Source organism: Colletotrichum godetiae, assembly GCF_030913485.1.
Source record: "Colletotrichum godetiae strain CBS 193.32 chromosome Unknown BDP55scaffold_84, whole genome shotgun sequence".
In the NCBI taxonomy this organism is placed as follows: Eukaryota; Fungi; Ascomycota; class Sordariomycetes; order Glomerellales; family Glomerellaceae; genus Colletotrichum; species Colletotrichum godetiae.
The window spans coordinates 58,001-72,885 of NW_026851332.1; the positions used below are offsets into that span (position 1 = coordinate 58,001).

At 52.1% G+C, this 14,885-nt stretch overlaps 4 protein-coding genes across 4 annotated transcripts; 3 read left to right on the forward strand and 1 right to left on the reverse strand.

The window, feature by feature from the left end:
- Positions 1-2,708: 2,708 nt before the first annotated feature.
- BDP55DRAFT_684426 (uncharacterized protein) lies at positions 2,709-4,078 on the reverse strand. Its single transcript, XM_060576404.1, has 2 exons — positions 2,895-4,078; positions 2,709-2,785 (listed from the first exon to the last, which is right to left on the reverse strand). Exons 1-2 carry the CDS (start codon positions 3,617-3,619, stop codon positions 2,737-2,739), a joined length of 774 nt encoding a protein of 257 aa, XP_060422562.1. The 5' UTR covers positions 3,620-4,078; the 3' UTR covers positions 2,709-2,736.
- On the forward strand, positions 4,056-6,434 carry BDP55DRAFT_418391 (uncharacterized protein). The gene is made up of 4 exons (XM_060567429.1): positions 4,056-4,512; positions 4,568-4,912; positions 4,963-5,371; positions 5,420-6,434. The coding sequence occupies exons 1-4, from the start codon at positions 4,491-4,493 to the stop codon at positions 6,132-6,134; spliced, it is 1,491 nt and encodes a 496-aa protein (XP_060422563.1). The 5' UTR covers positions 4,056-4,490; the 3' UTR covers positions 6,135-6,434.
- On the forward strand, positions 6,435-8,546 carry BDP55DRAFT_418436 (uncharacterized protein). The gene is made up of 3 exons (XM_060567430.1): positions 6,435-7,682; positions 7,736-8,316; positions 8,369-8,546. The coding sequence occupies exons 1-2, from the start codon at positions 6,734-6,736 to the stop codon at positions 8,215-8,217; spliced, it is 1,431 nt and encodes a 476-aa protein (XP_060422564.1). The 5' UTR covers positions 6,435-6,733; the 3' UTR covers positions 8,218-8,316; positions 8,369-8,546.
- A 4,478-nt stretch (positions 8,547-13,024) lies between these two features.
- On the forward strand, positions 13,025-14,364 carry BDP55DRAFT_418567 (uncharacterized protein). Its single transcript, XM_060567432.1, has 2 exons — positions 13,025-13,199; positions 13,269-14,364. Exons 1-2 carry the CDS (start codon positions 13,160-13,162, stop codon positions 14,252-14,254), a joined length of 1,026 nt encoding a protein of 341 aa, XP_060422565.1. The 5' UTR covers positions 13,025-13,159; the 3' UTR covers positions 14,255-14,364.
- The last annotated feature ends 521 nt before the right edge of the window (positions 14,365-14,885 follow it).

Consider the following 14,885-nt stretch of genomic DNA (forward strand, 5'->3'; position numbering starts at 1 on the left):
CAGTGTTCTGCAGTAGGATTGGCTAGCCATTCCGTGCACTTTGGGCCAGATTGCTATCGATTTCGTGGTGTAGGATTCGACATGCCCTCACGGATCTATCTTTCTCCTCACTTACTCTGCAGAACTTGGTCACCGGGATGGTTAACATCGACAAGTTAACTTAACATCTCAACTCCAGACAGGTGTCGGACTTGCATCGGATACGAAAGAAGCATCATTGATGGTCGCCGGTAGGACTGCCGATGCGGAACTCCCCCCCCCCCCCCCCCCCCCCCCCGGAACATGATGCTTTTGCGCCAGCTACGATAAGCCCTCGAAATTCACAGCCAGCCGCGACGTTTCCCCTGTGGCATTGGAGTCTTGGCTTGCAGGGACGAGCCACCCGCCATTTTCAAGACGTACACGCGCAACAAAGCAGCAGCTTTCCCGTCCGTTGCTTTGTCGTCTATGTACGAGGGTGGTAGGTTCCCGACCGGCACTGTTCTTCTTTCGGCAGGTCAAGAACCGACGCTGCGATTGGGTACTCCGCACATCCGCGTTGCCATTGCATCAAGGGTTGTTGGCCAACCTGACAAGGTGTGATTCCCTCCACTGTTATCGCAATAGGCGCGTGATCCCTTATCATTTATTATGTGCTTGAAACAAAGTACCTTCTCAAGCGTGCCAAGAGACGTCAGGGACGTTTGTGCGGCGCGACTCCGCGCTGGGCCATCGCGAGCCGTTCTTGGGTTCCATTTCTTGCTCCTCTGGCGGCGTGGCGGCAGATATGGCAGCCCGTGGACAATTCATGAATCCTCGCGAACGGCTCGCATCCTTATGGTCGGGAAACGCCAGTCATGTGCTTGGCCGACTGTTAAGAAGCTTCCGTATCTGAATGTGAGTTCGGGATGGCCTCTTGGCGCTGAACAACTTAATGACTCGCCTTTAGCCTTTGGTGCTGACGGCTTTTTCCAAGTAATCAGAACCGGCGTTTGACGGAATTGAAGAATTACTTTCACTTTCCTTGAGAAATGAAATTCTTGACATTCACCAGGACCTCCGCGTTGGAGAGGCTCGAACGAAGCTTCTTTCAAGACCCACGATGCGTAAACCACTTCAAAAACCTCGGTTCGCGGCAACTTGGCTTCTCCTTGGCGATGCCAATGCTTCGTATGGGCGCATCTTGCCGTCTTGGAAAAGTCTTGGGACTTGTTTCGCTGGGCGACCTGAAGAATCGCCCCTATCGTTTGCGCCTGGATTCTAGAGAGTTGACAGACACCCATCGCGCGGAATCACCAGGGTCGTTCATTCTAGGATCATTCGCAGCGATCCCCTGGCGCAGACTGTTCTTGGCCTGCAGAGAGGTCTATTGGATGCTTCCTTACAAATAATGCGGCGCCTTGGCAGCGGGCGCAGGCCCGAAAATGGTCATCGTACCGCTTCATCGCTCAGCTACGTACAAGTCGAGGGGACGAACCATACGCCGCTGGTATTCAGCTGCGATATCACTGTCGTCTCAAGACGTAGACAAACCTCATGTGAACGCATCCGACAGCTCGGTGATGCCACTCAACCGGTGCTACTCTATCGTGAGCCATCCAAAAGGTCAGATCGTCAAGGCCTAAGGATTTGACCGTTTGCTAGTTCTCACGAGTCACCATGCCATTGTTCTTTCGAGCATTGTACAGATTTGGCAAAGTTGCAAGCTCGCTCATCTGTGGGGAAGCCGAGCCTGGCCCCCTTCAGATGTGGCAGCGATACGACGTACCATCTCAACTAAGAAGGTGTCTTGCCACACCGTTGGTGAGAAAGTGGTGAGGCACCTTAACAAAAGCTACCATGTGAAGCAAGGACTTGCTGTGGCCAGGCTGCAGGATTTCAGTACCAAGACCAGACTTTCGTGGACTGCGAGAAGGTGCAAGATAATGTGAACTGTACCGATAAAGCCGCAGTATATCGACGATCTTGCGCCTTATGGTGAGCTTTCGCCTCCGTATGCACACCCGCTACGGCTTCCTGTCCTGGCCGCTTGTGTCGTAACGGGCGGTTCATCCGATATGAAGGTAGAGACTTCAAGATAAAGACAAATCCCAAGCTGTGATTCATCTACTGAAGCCTTGGAGAGAAGGGCGTCGTGATGCTCATCTTCTCCTTCCGGATCACGACTTGCCACCATACCGGTTCGCCACGGGATTGTAACGCTACCACTAGCTAGACATGATGACAGACTTTTTTTAGTCGAGGTGTTCACAGGCGGGCGTTCTTGTAACTGACAAATCAGTACGGAAGTAGAACTATTAACTCATTACTCTATGTAGACCAGAATACTGATGACCAAAGATGATACGAGATATCTAAGCGAAGCCAACCCAGTACACCTAATCGGAAACGCGGCAAGAAAGCAGTTAGACTGGCACCAGGAGCTATTGCATCCGAGTCCACTGCATCAATCAGCAATTAGACTTTCTGCATATGACCCAACATGTGCCCCAGGTAATGCCAGAGCCCCAGGCTGGCGGGATAAAAGGGCCCAGAAGGAAGCGAGGTCCTTATCGAGAGTCCTACTGCATGGAGCGAAGGATCGAGCGCACCCCAGCAAAGTCCAATTCTTGTAAAGTCTCCTCCCACAACTGCTCTCGAGCGGTCTTGCCCTGTGGCGTATAGATGAAGTTGGCAAAGCTTTGTCAGCGAGTGTTAGCGAGAGCATCAACGAAAGAGCGTGGGTAGTCAGCACTTACGGAAAGATTTTCCAATCCATCAGATAGCTTCCGTGAGTTTCTTCTCCTCTAACGACAGCTGCATCAAGGTATGTAGACGCCCCAACATCCAGAGTTCTCCCCGTCAAGCTCTTTCCCACTTCCGCTATCGTTTTGATGAGGCTACCGACGTGGCGGTGAAGTCCTGATCCTTTACAGAGACCCGGATCGACGAGGTTTACGACGACATCTTCCCTTCGGACGTGTTCGGCGAGCTTGATGATGAAGAGGTGACCCAGGAGTTTCGACGTCGAGTATCTGTCGGTGGCATTGAAAGCCTTCTCGTCGTCGAATGCGGCTATCATGGGAACTTTGTCCTGCTCCGGAAACTTGGCCATAAAGGCAGTGCCCGAGTTGACGATTGTCAATCTGTTCGGCTGGCCCGAAGTTTTCTTGGACTTCAAGACTGGCAAGAGAAGGATAGTGAGAAGGGCAGTCGACAGGTAGTTCACCTGAAAGACATGCTCATGGCCTGCTGGAGAGAGCCTGAAGTCTTCTTGGACCATGCCGGCGTTCAATATGACGTAGTCAATCCGGGACAAGGTGGAACAACGGTTGGCAAAGTCCTGGATGGACTTGTACGAGAGCATGTCCAGAGACCAGACCTCGATCGTAGCGTCGGGATGACTTGCTCTCAGGGTCTTCGCAGCAGCCTCTCCTCTTTCAGCGGATCTAACGGCGATGATAAGGCGTGAGAGATTGTGGTCGAGCATCTGGCGTGCGGCAGTGAAGCCCAGACCGATGTTGGCTCCCGAAACGATGGCCGTCTTCCCGGAGAGGGAGAGGTCATTTGGTGGCGTTCGGGCCGTGGCACAGAACTGAGAGTTTATGAACAGTCTGCCTGGTCCCATGTTCAGGGGAGGGAGTTCAAGTGAGCTCGTCATAATGGCTTGTGAGGTGATGGGCGAAGAAGGAGATGGTTGTTGGTGTTGGTGTTGGTGTTGCTATGGTTGCTTTGATTGCATTGATCTGTGTAGAGCAGGATATTGGAATTCATCGTGGAAGGCATACTGAATATATAGCTATCAAGTCGTCTTAGGTATGACCAACTTCAATCTAGAGAAGTAAGGCATTTTTGCAGTCTTGGATGTGGGTGAACCGTAGAGCAGGGGCGTCGAAACGCTACGGTTGGCTGAAGTTGAGGCATCGTGAACGCCTGGTGATCGACTGCTGTCTCGAAAGGGAAGACCGACTGGTTACCTAACATGGACATCAATCAAAACGAGAAACACAGCTCGTCCAAGACCGGAAAGCAATCGATGGGAGGACGGCGTGTTTGGACCCTCCACCACTGAATTGGTCCACTTCATCGCCGGATATCACGTGGCGGAGCGGCCGCCAGAAGGCGGGGCAGCGGCCGGAAGGATCGGCGCTAGGCCGGAAGAAGGCAACAATCAGTGCTCAGCGGAAGGACTTTGGTCGTCAAGCCGGCTTACCTTTGCGTAGTGAGGGGGCATTGGGTCGGGACAAGGCAAGATTGCATGGTAAATCCGGTCGTCTTACGCATGGGTTTCATTGCCTTTGAACGCTCCGTTGCCCATTTCCTCGATTGTTTTCCCCTTTGGGTAAACAGTTCTTCCAACCTGCCGAACTTCCCATCTTAATCCCAACCCGAGGAGCATCTCACAGGTTGATTTGGCTTTCATATTAGCTCCGTCCGGTCTCTGTTACGTTATCATCGATCACCTGAGAGGGCACCCCGCTGGATAATTCACCAAAAGAGGTAACAGGACCTCCAAGACCCGCTGGTCGAAGATGGTGAACCAGAAACGGCCTAGTATGATCTCCAATCCATCTACCCATGGTCATCTAGTCTAACATCACCGTTGCAGCCAGCAAGGGCTTCGCCTTTGTCATCACAGACACGTCTGGAAAGCCCAAGCCAGACGACCGCAAACTCATCCGCAGCCATGTCATGCGAGGCAAGAATACACGCCCGTCTCGCGGCGGCCAAAAGCGCTCGACGAAATGGGTCAACAAGGCTAGCCCACAGCCTCCAGAGGAACCAGAGGAACCACCTGCGCCCAAGTCACTCTCTGCACTTGTTAAAGAGCCGAGAAAGCAGAAACTCTACAAGATTGCATGGTTCGAGCATGTATTCCGCACACCCAATGACCTGTACATGTTCCAATTTGCCGACGATATTGACACTGCCTCCCGGGGCATGCTATTCGAATGTGAGTTTGGCCTTTGCCTTGGATTCGTCATTATGCTCATCTAGTCATAGTCTACGCCGTCGTCAAAGAGACGATGTACCCCATTGAATGGTGTCTGCAATACGACGAGAGCAAGACTCCGTGGTTCTACTGGCTGCTAACAGATGCTGCGTTTTTGCACTCCATCTTATTCACGGTCGGGCTGATGCAGGACACTGTTAAAGGAGAGAGTGCAAGCAAACACACTAACTTCCACATTTGGAAAACACTCCAGCTCTTGAACCAAAACATCGCAAGTCAAGACATGGCCCTGGCCGACTCGACCATCGCCACAATTGTGTCCATGTGCATGGTGGCCGAAATTTTCGGACAGCGCGACAATGCCGCCGCTCATATCCAAGGCATGCGTCAGATAGTAAAACTCAGGGGCGGAATCGAAAGCTTTTCTCACAATCTACAGTTACAGGTCAAGATCTGTCGGTAAGTGTTATTCCTCGATAATCATGTACAAAGTCTGACAAAGTAAAGGGTCGACATTGGTTGGAGTCTATGCACTGGCGAGAAACCGCTCTACTTCCGGGATACGTTCTCGTGGGAACCTGCTTTCTCTCCGATACTCGGCCAATTCCCCGTTGGTTCTGAGATCTGCCCTGGTTCTTCAAGCATACGGCTTGTCTTGGACGCAGCCGATAGTCGCTTGGGCAACGTCTTCCAAGATCTCCACGACTTCTCCCGCCTGGCAACCGCCCTATACCACACCAATCGCAAGATTGACCCAAACCTGTTTCAGGAGTTTATGACTTGCGTCCAATACCGTCTGTTGTATTCGGAGACGACGGCACATAATGCCTTGGCCGAACTTGGTCGCCTTGGGATGATCAGCTACATCACCACCCTCTTCCTCCAAGTACAAGGAGCCAAATTCCAATTCACCTCTTTGGCTACCAAGCTCAGGTCAGCATGCAAAAACTTTGAGATCTCAGCATCCACATGCGCTGCCACGAAACTCTTACTGGCCTGGAGTCTTATAATCGGTGCTATATCCGTATTGGGCGAGGAAGACGATCGTTGGCTTTTGCCAAAAATAGCCAACCTGCGAGACTCTCTAGGACCTACATGGCCCGAAGCCAAGGCCAAGCTCGAGGAGGTCATTTGGACCGAGAACGTTCATGATTCTGCCGGTATTAAGGTTTTCGAAAAGCTAGTGTTGCACATCGCCAAAATACCCAGGGCCAGCACTTGAACACGGTCTTGAGACACAAGCATACGCCACCTATGCAGGGGTCGACTTGCCTTTCTTTGGACAGCACAGGTGTGCCGAATATTGTCAGGCTCAACGCAGACGGCATGAAGCTTGTGGGAGCCGCTGATTGCCAATATACACCGGTGATGCCCAGGCTACCTTTGCCCTCTCATGCTTCTTGACAGCTCGAGACCTCGACGTATCACAACGGCTCCTTTCCATTAAGTTCTGCGGGGAGCACATCGTACTCGCAAGAGATTTGATAGCTGATTGATTATCACCTCGCTATTTCCGATCGCGACGTGGCCATGTCCCCATTCGAACGCGTCCTCTTATGGGGACTTTCGTCAAGAAACCACACACTGCCCTGCTTCCATCTCACGTCAGCATACCCGGCCCCTTCTCCACGGTACCACGCTCGATATTCTCGGGTTCCTGTCCAATTGACAGCGTTTCTTCAGATCCCTGAACGAGAGCTGTAGTATGGTTTGGCAGCAGGTTCCCTTCCGCGCATGGCAGTCACGGGATATACATAAGCGCCCTTGTTACCCCATGCTTCGCAATGGCAATCAGCAATCGATAGCACGAATACAAACACAATGGCAGCACTTGAAGCTTCATCAGAGTTTCGGGGCTCTCACCCAAAGGCATCGACGCTGGAGCAGATCGCTTCAGACGCGCCTAAGCTGAAAAACCTCATTACAAACTTCCCCGATCTTGTGGTATATACGAGCTCGGTCGAGAAGTATGAGGAAGTTCGAAGCTTCTTCAACGCGAACATGACCCAACAGCCTTTCGCAATCATTCGGCCGAGGACCGAAGACGAGGTCGTGGCCATCGTCAAAGAGCTGAAAGCCCAGGGCATCCCATTCGGCCTCAGGAGTGGCGGGCACGACTTGACATTCGGCCAGGCACAGGGAAAAGATGGTGTCATCGTAGACCTGAGAAGCCTCGACAGCATCGTCGTCGCCAAAGATAAGAAGTCAGTCCGCGTCGGCGGCGGCATCCTGGGCATTAAGCTCTCGCACTTCCTGCAACAGCACAAGCTCGTTACCCCCCACGGCTGGTGTCCGACTGTCAGCATTGCTGGCTGGGCTATGGGCGGTGGTTACGGCTACACGAGCGCCTACCATGGGCTAGGCGCGGACCAAATCCTCAGTGCGCGTGTGGTTCTCGCGAATGGCGACATCGTTGACACGAAGAATTATCCAGACCTGCTCTGGGCTCTTGGCGGCGCTGGCAATGGCAACTTTGGTGTCGTAGTCGAGCTACAGCTCAAGGTATATCCCCAAACAGGCTTCTTGGCTGGTTTCCTCGGGTTTCCCAATGATCAAGTTGGCGAAGTGTTGGAGAAGTTTGGTGAATTCGAGAAGGATTTGCCGATGAACTTCACTGGCGAAGCTACTCACATGGCTCTTCCCGGCATTGGTCCCGTCTTTTCCTGGCTGTTTGCTTGGACGTCAGAGAACGATGATCTGAAAGAAGGCTGGGCTTTCTTGGAAAAGATGAAGTCTCTTGGCACACCAGTTCTCAATACGGTGGCAGAAGGTATGTACACCATCCCTTCACTGCAGAGGGCAACAGCTTAGCAAACCTTACAGTCGACGATTTTACGTTCTTTAACGCAGGCCCCTCGCCTATCAACGTCCACTGGTATCCTCGCTTGAGAATGTTCGAACGCTTCACCCCGGAAATCGCCAGTGCGTTTGGCAACAATTCACCGCCGGGGGCAACCTCGGCCACTGTCATTCATGCCGCTCATGGTCGAGCGATCGAGGCGAATCCGGCGGTCTGCTACCCTCTACGCAAGAGGCATCGCATAGCAGCTCCGTCGGGTGGTGTTATTGATACTACAGCACAGGCGGCGGAATATGAGGAATACAAGAAGTGGGCAGATGATCTGGTGAACTCCCTCTCGGAGCAAGGTCAAATGCTTCCTTATGGGAATCGTAACCTTGGCCCAGAGAAGGATACGGACTGGATATCTACGTACGGCGAGGACACGCTATCAAGGCTGAGCGAGATCAAGCAGAAGTTTGATCCAGAGAATGTCTTCAAGACGGGGTATCCAAAGTTGACGTAAGTTGAGGGGGGGGGTCGACTTGAAGCTATCACATTTGATCAGCGCCGGCGTCGGCTGTACAGTTGGTTATGATGGTTGAATGAAACACAGCAAGTCAAGGTTAGGCCCGATTCAACAGCTGCGGCCGGATATCTGACCTGGGTGACCATAGAAGGAATCCAAACATCGAGTCAAGAGAGTATCGCTTGGTATCGACTTGTCTAGTACGGGTGGCCTTGGCACGATAGAGCTTAATGGCACGTTCCCAACCTCACCTGTGATGATCACTTAACCCTTTTTCACGAGTCTTTGGTCTCCGATGCAGATGAATGGAACTCAAGTAGCGTATTTTTTAATTTGTTCCGACACCCGATCGCTTCTGGTGAAGATAGCGAAAGAAAAGGCGACGTCAATTGCGCCTAGAGAAGTCGTCGCACATAGAGGTTAGATCGAACACCACCGTACTATCCCATAACGGCGTTCATCTCTATCGTCCGATGTTCAAACCCCGATTGCGTCGACTTTCCGCTCGACACAATTTCGTTGGGTCCTGTTGGAGAGGTACAGGTCAGTTCATCTCAGGGAAACGTGTCCAGCGTAGCTCAGACGTTGGCATCACGACAGAGTCTAGTATTGGCAAGTCGCGGGGTCGAACATGTCGTAAAACAGTGCTTTGAAACGATTACGAAAAGCGTGGTATAAGTGAGGTGGGTAGGGCGAGGCTTTTGTCGTGAGGCCGAGGTACTTCATAGCTTCTAAAATGCAGAAATTGCTAGGAAGAGCTCGGTGAGTCTGGAACTTTTGCTTCCAATGGTCGGAGCGCTTTCCGGTTTCTATCCGTGGCATGTATCCTAGAAGAATGCGGTCCGACATCCAAGTGTCGGATCAACCACAGCATGATGTAGCTCAAGCTAACGACACTGAACTGCGCATACATAGGTAGCTGAGGACGACCTTTTGTTATGGTTAAAGTTTGGAAAGCGGTGCGGGATAAGCTAGAAACATCTCCAAGCCCCTCACTTCTGGGGCTAGTCTGATATCCGGGTGAAACTTGTGCGGACTAGGCCGACCGGCCCGGCCGGAGAGGACCAACAGTGGTTCGCGATTTATTCGGCTCTAGATTCTTCCCTTGTGACTGCACGCTAGAGATTTGCGGTGAAATACGGGTACACGAAGCCAATTATATATCGGCGGGCTGGCCAAGTACGTTAGGATAAGGGTGGCATGATTGAGGGCGAAAGCAGCAGTTGTCCCAAACTCCGATACCTATGTGACTGCTCGCACTGCTCGTTACCAGCACCGCAAGAGGGTTAACTGCACCACACCTCCTGTCGGCAGGGTGGAACGAGTGACACGGGTGGAAAGGATTGAAGGAACAAGGGCAGAATTTTCAATGTCCGTGGAGAATGTGCTCCGAGGAGAAGACGATCTCTCATACGCTAAACTAGCGTCGAGCGGTGGTCCAGAATTGTGATCGCTAAGCAGAATGGGATTCTTTCAAATCGAAATCAGAAATTCCATTGAAGTTTACAGGTCATCTTGGACTTCAGAAAGGCCCGTTCATTGGAGTGTAAAACACCACGGACACATTGGCAAGCCGCATAGATAGGATGCATGCGGTCCCAGGATTCCAGGATTCCAGGATTCTCAATGGTTAACTGACAATGCAATTGATCTAGGAATCGTCGCGATTGGGGCCGCGGAGAAGAACCCTCGTCTTCCAAACGAAGGGTCTCCCAAATGAAGCAACTCAGTGATGACGCAGTGGTGGAGAATCGCCAACAGCCCAGAGATTTCAAGGGCCATTTGATGCTCACCTGCTCGTGGCTGCGACGGCACATGTAAGATGAAAGCCTGTTTGACCTGCTTCGCGGGGTCGAAACTGTGGCTCGTCGTCGCGTCCAGCCGGGGCTCCGAGGCACACTCTTCCTTGCGAGTTTGCCACTCAGGCAAGCCACATTTCTGATTTGCTTCCTCTGGGAATTGTCCAATGGCATTCCTCGGACACTCGGGATGGTAGATCAAAGTGGCACAGTGGGTATGGTACGGGAATGATTGAGCATGGACAGCGTGTACGAGCGGAGGTTTCGAGGGGGAGAGGTGAATTCCATCTTAATTAGTGGACTGTAACTTGCAAGGGCTCAACTAGTCAAGCAACGTCAAGGAGCTTCCGGTTCAACACATGGTTCTGATCAAATCGACTCTTCTCGACATGTCTACGGAGGTGCGTCTCAATAGTCCTTGCAGTCGCTGCCAAGCCCCAGACCCACAATTACTGCCCATCTGAACCAATAAGAGCCTAGGGATTGATCTTGACCCACTTTACTTACTTTCCCCCCAGCACTGCCCATAGCAACGATTTTACCCCATACACCGCCATTACGATACTACCACTAATCCTACGATAATATCAAAACCGCCAAATCGCTACTTACTACGCTGCTCTTTTTTCCTCAGTATGGATCCTGAGATGCCGACAAAGAAGAAGCTAGATCCAGGCGTCAGGGCAGTGATTCTTGCTCTACGAAGTCGACTTGTTGGGTGGACTGCTGAACAGGTCTCTCAGGCTCTAGAAATTCCAGTTCGAACTGTTTACGACGTTCTTGCCCGCGCAAAAAAGAACGGATTCGACCCAACTGCTCCTACCTTCTCGATTGAGCCCGCCCATTACGAAGATGCCCCCCGAAGTGGCCGTCCAACCAAACAGACGAAAGAGGTCAACGATGCCGTCATCCGCAAGGTCTGCCGCGACCGGTATGGGCGTGAAAAGAACTGTACTGATATTGCTGGGGACCTATTAAGGGACGAGGGCGTTGACGTATCTGCAATGACTGTTTGGCGAATCCTTCGTCGCTATGGCTTCCACAAGACCAAACCAACCCGCAAGCCAGGCTTAACGAAAAGGATGCGGCAAGAGCGACTTAAGTGGTGCCTCGACCACCAATACTGGACCCTCGACGATTGGAAGCGGGTTGTATGGTCAGACGAGACCGCGGTTGCCCTCAACCACCGCCGCGGTAGCTATAAGCTCTGGCGTCGCCCAGACGAGGCCTACTCTAGGCAGTGCATACGAGAGAGGTGGAAGGGTTATTCCGAATTCATGTTTTGGGGGTCTTTCTCATACGATTCGAAAGGGCCGTGCCACTGTTGGATTCCCGAGACTGCTGCTGAGAGGAAGGCTGCCGACGCAGTGATTACCGAGCTTAACGCAGAGCTCGAGCCCGTTCGACGTCAACAGTGGGAGCTCGAGAGTGGTATGGAGCGAATGGGCTTACGGAACCAACCGGGCCGTAAGCCCCAATTCAATTGGAATGCGAAGTCGGGCAAGTTAATACGGAACGGCAAGGGCGGAATTGACTGGTACAGATACCGCAAAGAGATCCTATTACCCAAATTATTCCCTTATATCAAAGGATTACCTGGTAATCCAATCGTACAAGAGGACAAGGCACCCGCTCACGACCATCACTTCACCCACTATACGTACAGCCTTTTCGAGATTACGAAGCTTCTCTGGCCGGGTAATTCGCCCGACCTCAATCCCATTGAACCTTGCTGGCCGTGGATGAAGAGATGGACCACCAGGAAGGGGGCGCCTTCGTCACGGGCCGAAGCAGTACGTCGCTGGCAAGAGTGCTGGAAAGCATTACCGCAAGAGGAGATCCAGAAATGGATAGAAAGGGTACCTCACCACATCCAACAGATAATTGCCCTAGAGGGCGGCAATGAATACAAAGAGGGTCGTCGGGCTGGATTATACCGTCAAACGACCACTAATTGACCTCAATTGACGACTTTTTACCGCTGAATTGACGATAATTACAGTGGGTGGAAGTGGCCGAAATCTGCCGCTTGTACACACCCTAGCCAGCCCCTTGTCGACTCCCCTGTCTATGGCAGGGGTTGGTCTTGGCAGCAACTGCAAGGACTATTGAGACGCACCTCCGTATTGGCTGATTGTCTTACGGAAAACACTCCGTGAACCAAAGACTCAACAATCCACAACTCCAAGCCCGGAGAAAAGCTCCGGAACCCCACCCCCCCTGCTTTACAAACGAAAGCAGGTTACGGTAACCGTGGCGCCCCGTCATCGTACATGTTGACATTGCAAACACCTCCCCTTGTTTTCCAGTAGTTGACAATCCACCCCTATCATCCCTGACCAACACCTAGGTAGGCACCTAGGGTTTCTTAGAAGCAGATTCCCGTCATACTAGTTGTATCTTGATGTAGCCGGGTGAAGCCAGGAGGGACGGGAATCTACACACTACCTACTTTTGCTACTCAACTATCAGACGCTATTCTCATGGTGGCAAACACTCTTACATCCCACGCCTCGGCAGCTGTTATGTGACAGCAAGGCCTCAAAGCTCAAGGAAGTCGAGGCCCCTCTTCGACCTTGCTGAGCTCGGCCGAAGCCACCCCGCTAATTAGTCCACGAGCTTCTCAAGAAGCACTGCTCAGCCGAAATGCGGCACGCCGATCTTGTTACTGGCACTGGTTCCACAGGATCCCTCTTCTTGGCCTGCCATGTCTTGTCTTGCCTTGGTGCCGCCGTGCCATGAGGTGCTTGTCCTAATCGGGCCCAGGGACAGTACCGGTACCACAGACTCTTTGCCCCCCACCTCGTCTTCCGCGGGAAGTGCTGCGTTCTTTAAAAAGGATCGTAGGACCTCGTCACGAATCCCTTGACGCGGAGCGTTTACGTGTTTCTCGTCTCCAGCCAATTTCGACTTTCTCCAAACCATTACTGTTCTTTGCCAGATAACCTCCAAAGGCTTATTGACCATCAAATACGCACAATCGATTGCTAGTACCAAGAATTGCCTTCGTGATACTACCATTGCTTGCTTAAGCTTTCATCTCCAGCCAAGGCTAGCCTAGCGAGTCGAGATAACCCTGGCCATCCACTGCTGTCCCCCCTGTAAGAGTCGCATTTCAGCCACAGGAGAGCTTGAGAACCATGGCATTTCCTAGCAGTGGTGTTGGCCTGCTTCAACAAAGTGGGTTGTTCATCAATTATACTTTACGTGTATCCGTACCTCAGACCGCATACTAACCTGGCCATCAAGACCAGCCTAGCAGTGATTTGGAGCCATCGCAACTACAATTACAGGAACATTCACAAGAAGCACTCGACAACAATGCTGCACAAGCGACTTTGGTCGCGCCCTCGGCCTTGGGCACGGAGGCTGCGTTTGAAGTAGATCGTCAGTCGTCTACCTCAACACAAGGTCAAGGTCCTCAACCATGGCAAGATTCTCCTGCCAGCAATGCGGCAGAGGCATTATCATCGCCAATAAGCTCCATCCTATCGCCGCACAACAGCATTAACTCGCCAAAATTCCCACCGATCGATCCTTTGATTCTCAATTCCGCGAGCAGCGCAAGCGGAACAAAGTCATCCTTGCCAAACGAGACAGGTGAATCACCGAAGCGAGGGAGGGGGCGTCCGAGAATCTCTGAGGATGGTGGACTAGACACTGCTGTGTCGACGGCGGGCGCAATACGGCAGAGAGGTAGTACTCGACGAGCTTCGAACACATCAATGAGCGGCGCCATCGATACTGGAGACAAACGCAGCGGCACGGAAGCCAAGAAGAACAAGATCCGCGCACGGAACCGAGAGGCAGCTTACAAGTGCCGAAAGAAGAAGCAGAAGGGAGTTGATGAGCTGCAAACTCAGGAAGCGATGGCTGAGAATATCAACAAGAACCTCAACGATGAGGCCGCCTTGCTCCGAGGCGAGATACTCATGTTGAAGACCATGGTGCTCCAACACGGTGGCTGCGGGTGCTCCTTTATCGAAGAGTACATTTCCGGCGCGGCGCAAAACTTGGTATCCTCGAGTATGGCAGGGGGAGCTTCCGCCTCGACCTCCGCTGGAGGGATGCAGATGAATAGCCAACCATGCCCAACAAACGGCATGAATGGAGAATTTTACGTCGACTGGAAGATGTTAGACGACATGGATGCAGAACAAGAAATGCCCTCCATGGGCTCAGAAAATCGCGTTTCCGGACTTGACGACATGGCCGCCCAAAGCGCGAGGACATAGCTCAGGACAAGAAAAACCTGAGGTCAGAAGATGGAATGAGGGACAAGTCAAATTCAACGAAGAAGGCGTTTGGAACCAGGTAGAAAGAAAAGAAAAAGGCTGCTTGCTCAGGCGATCACGAGGCGGGTTGGGGTATGGGAGATAACCTCCATACCTCTGCACAAGGCGTCTTGGGTACAAGTTCGGGTGGGAAGTTTATGTGGCACGATTGGATATCTCCATGGCGGCTTGTTGTCAGAGACGTAATGATACCAATGAAATTAAAATCTTGATGTTCATCAACTGCCCGAACGTGAATCAAAGGTCCTCCCTATTCAGCGACAGCAACTATCGTGGAAACTCCCCGGTAAGCTTTTGCCTAGCTGATTGTATTAAAGTTTGTTCGTGTCCCGTAGCGCACTCCGTATGTGTGCCTCCACCCAACGTCTTCCTTGTCAAGTTATCAAGAGGTTGTGGTGGTTGCCACAGCGTTGGCCGTATTACTTGGGGCATGCGGCGCAGACTTGAACTTCAATTCCATCACCAGCATCAAGCTTATCGTTCCCTGCGAACATGCTTTTTACATCTACACGACTCAGACCCCTCGTCACATGCTACACGGAAACGTACTTCGCCGTCGTTCATCCGTTTA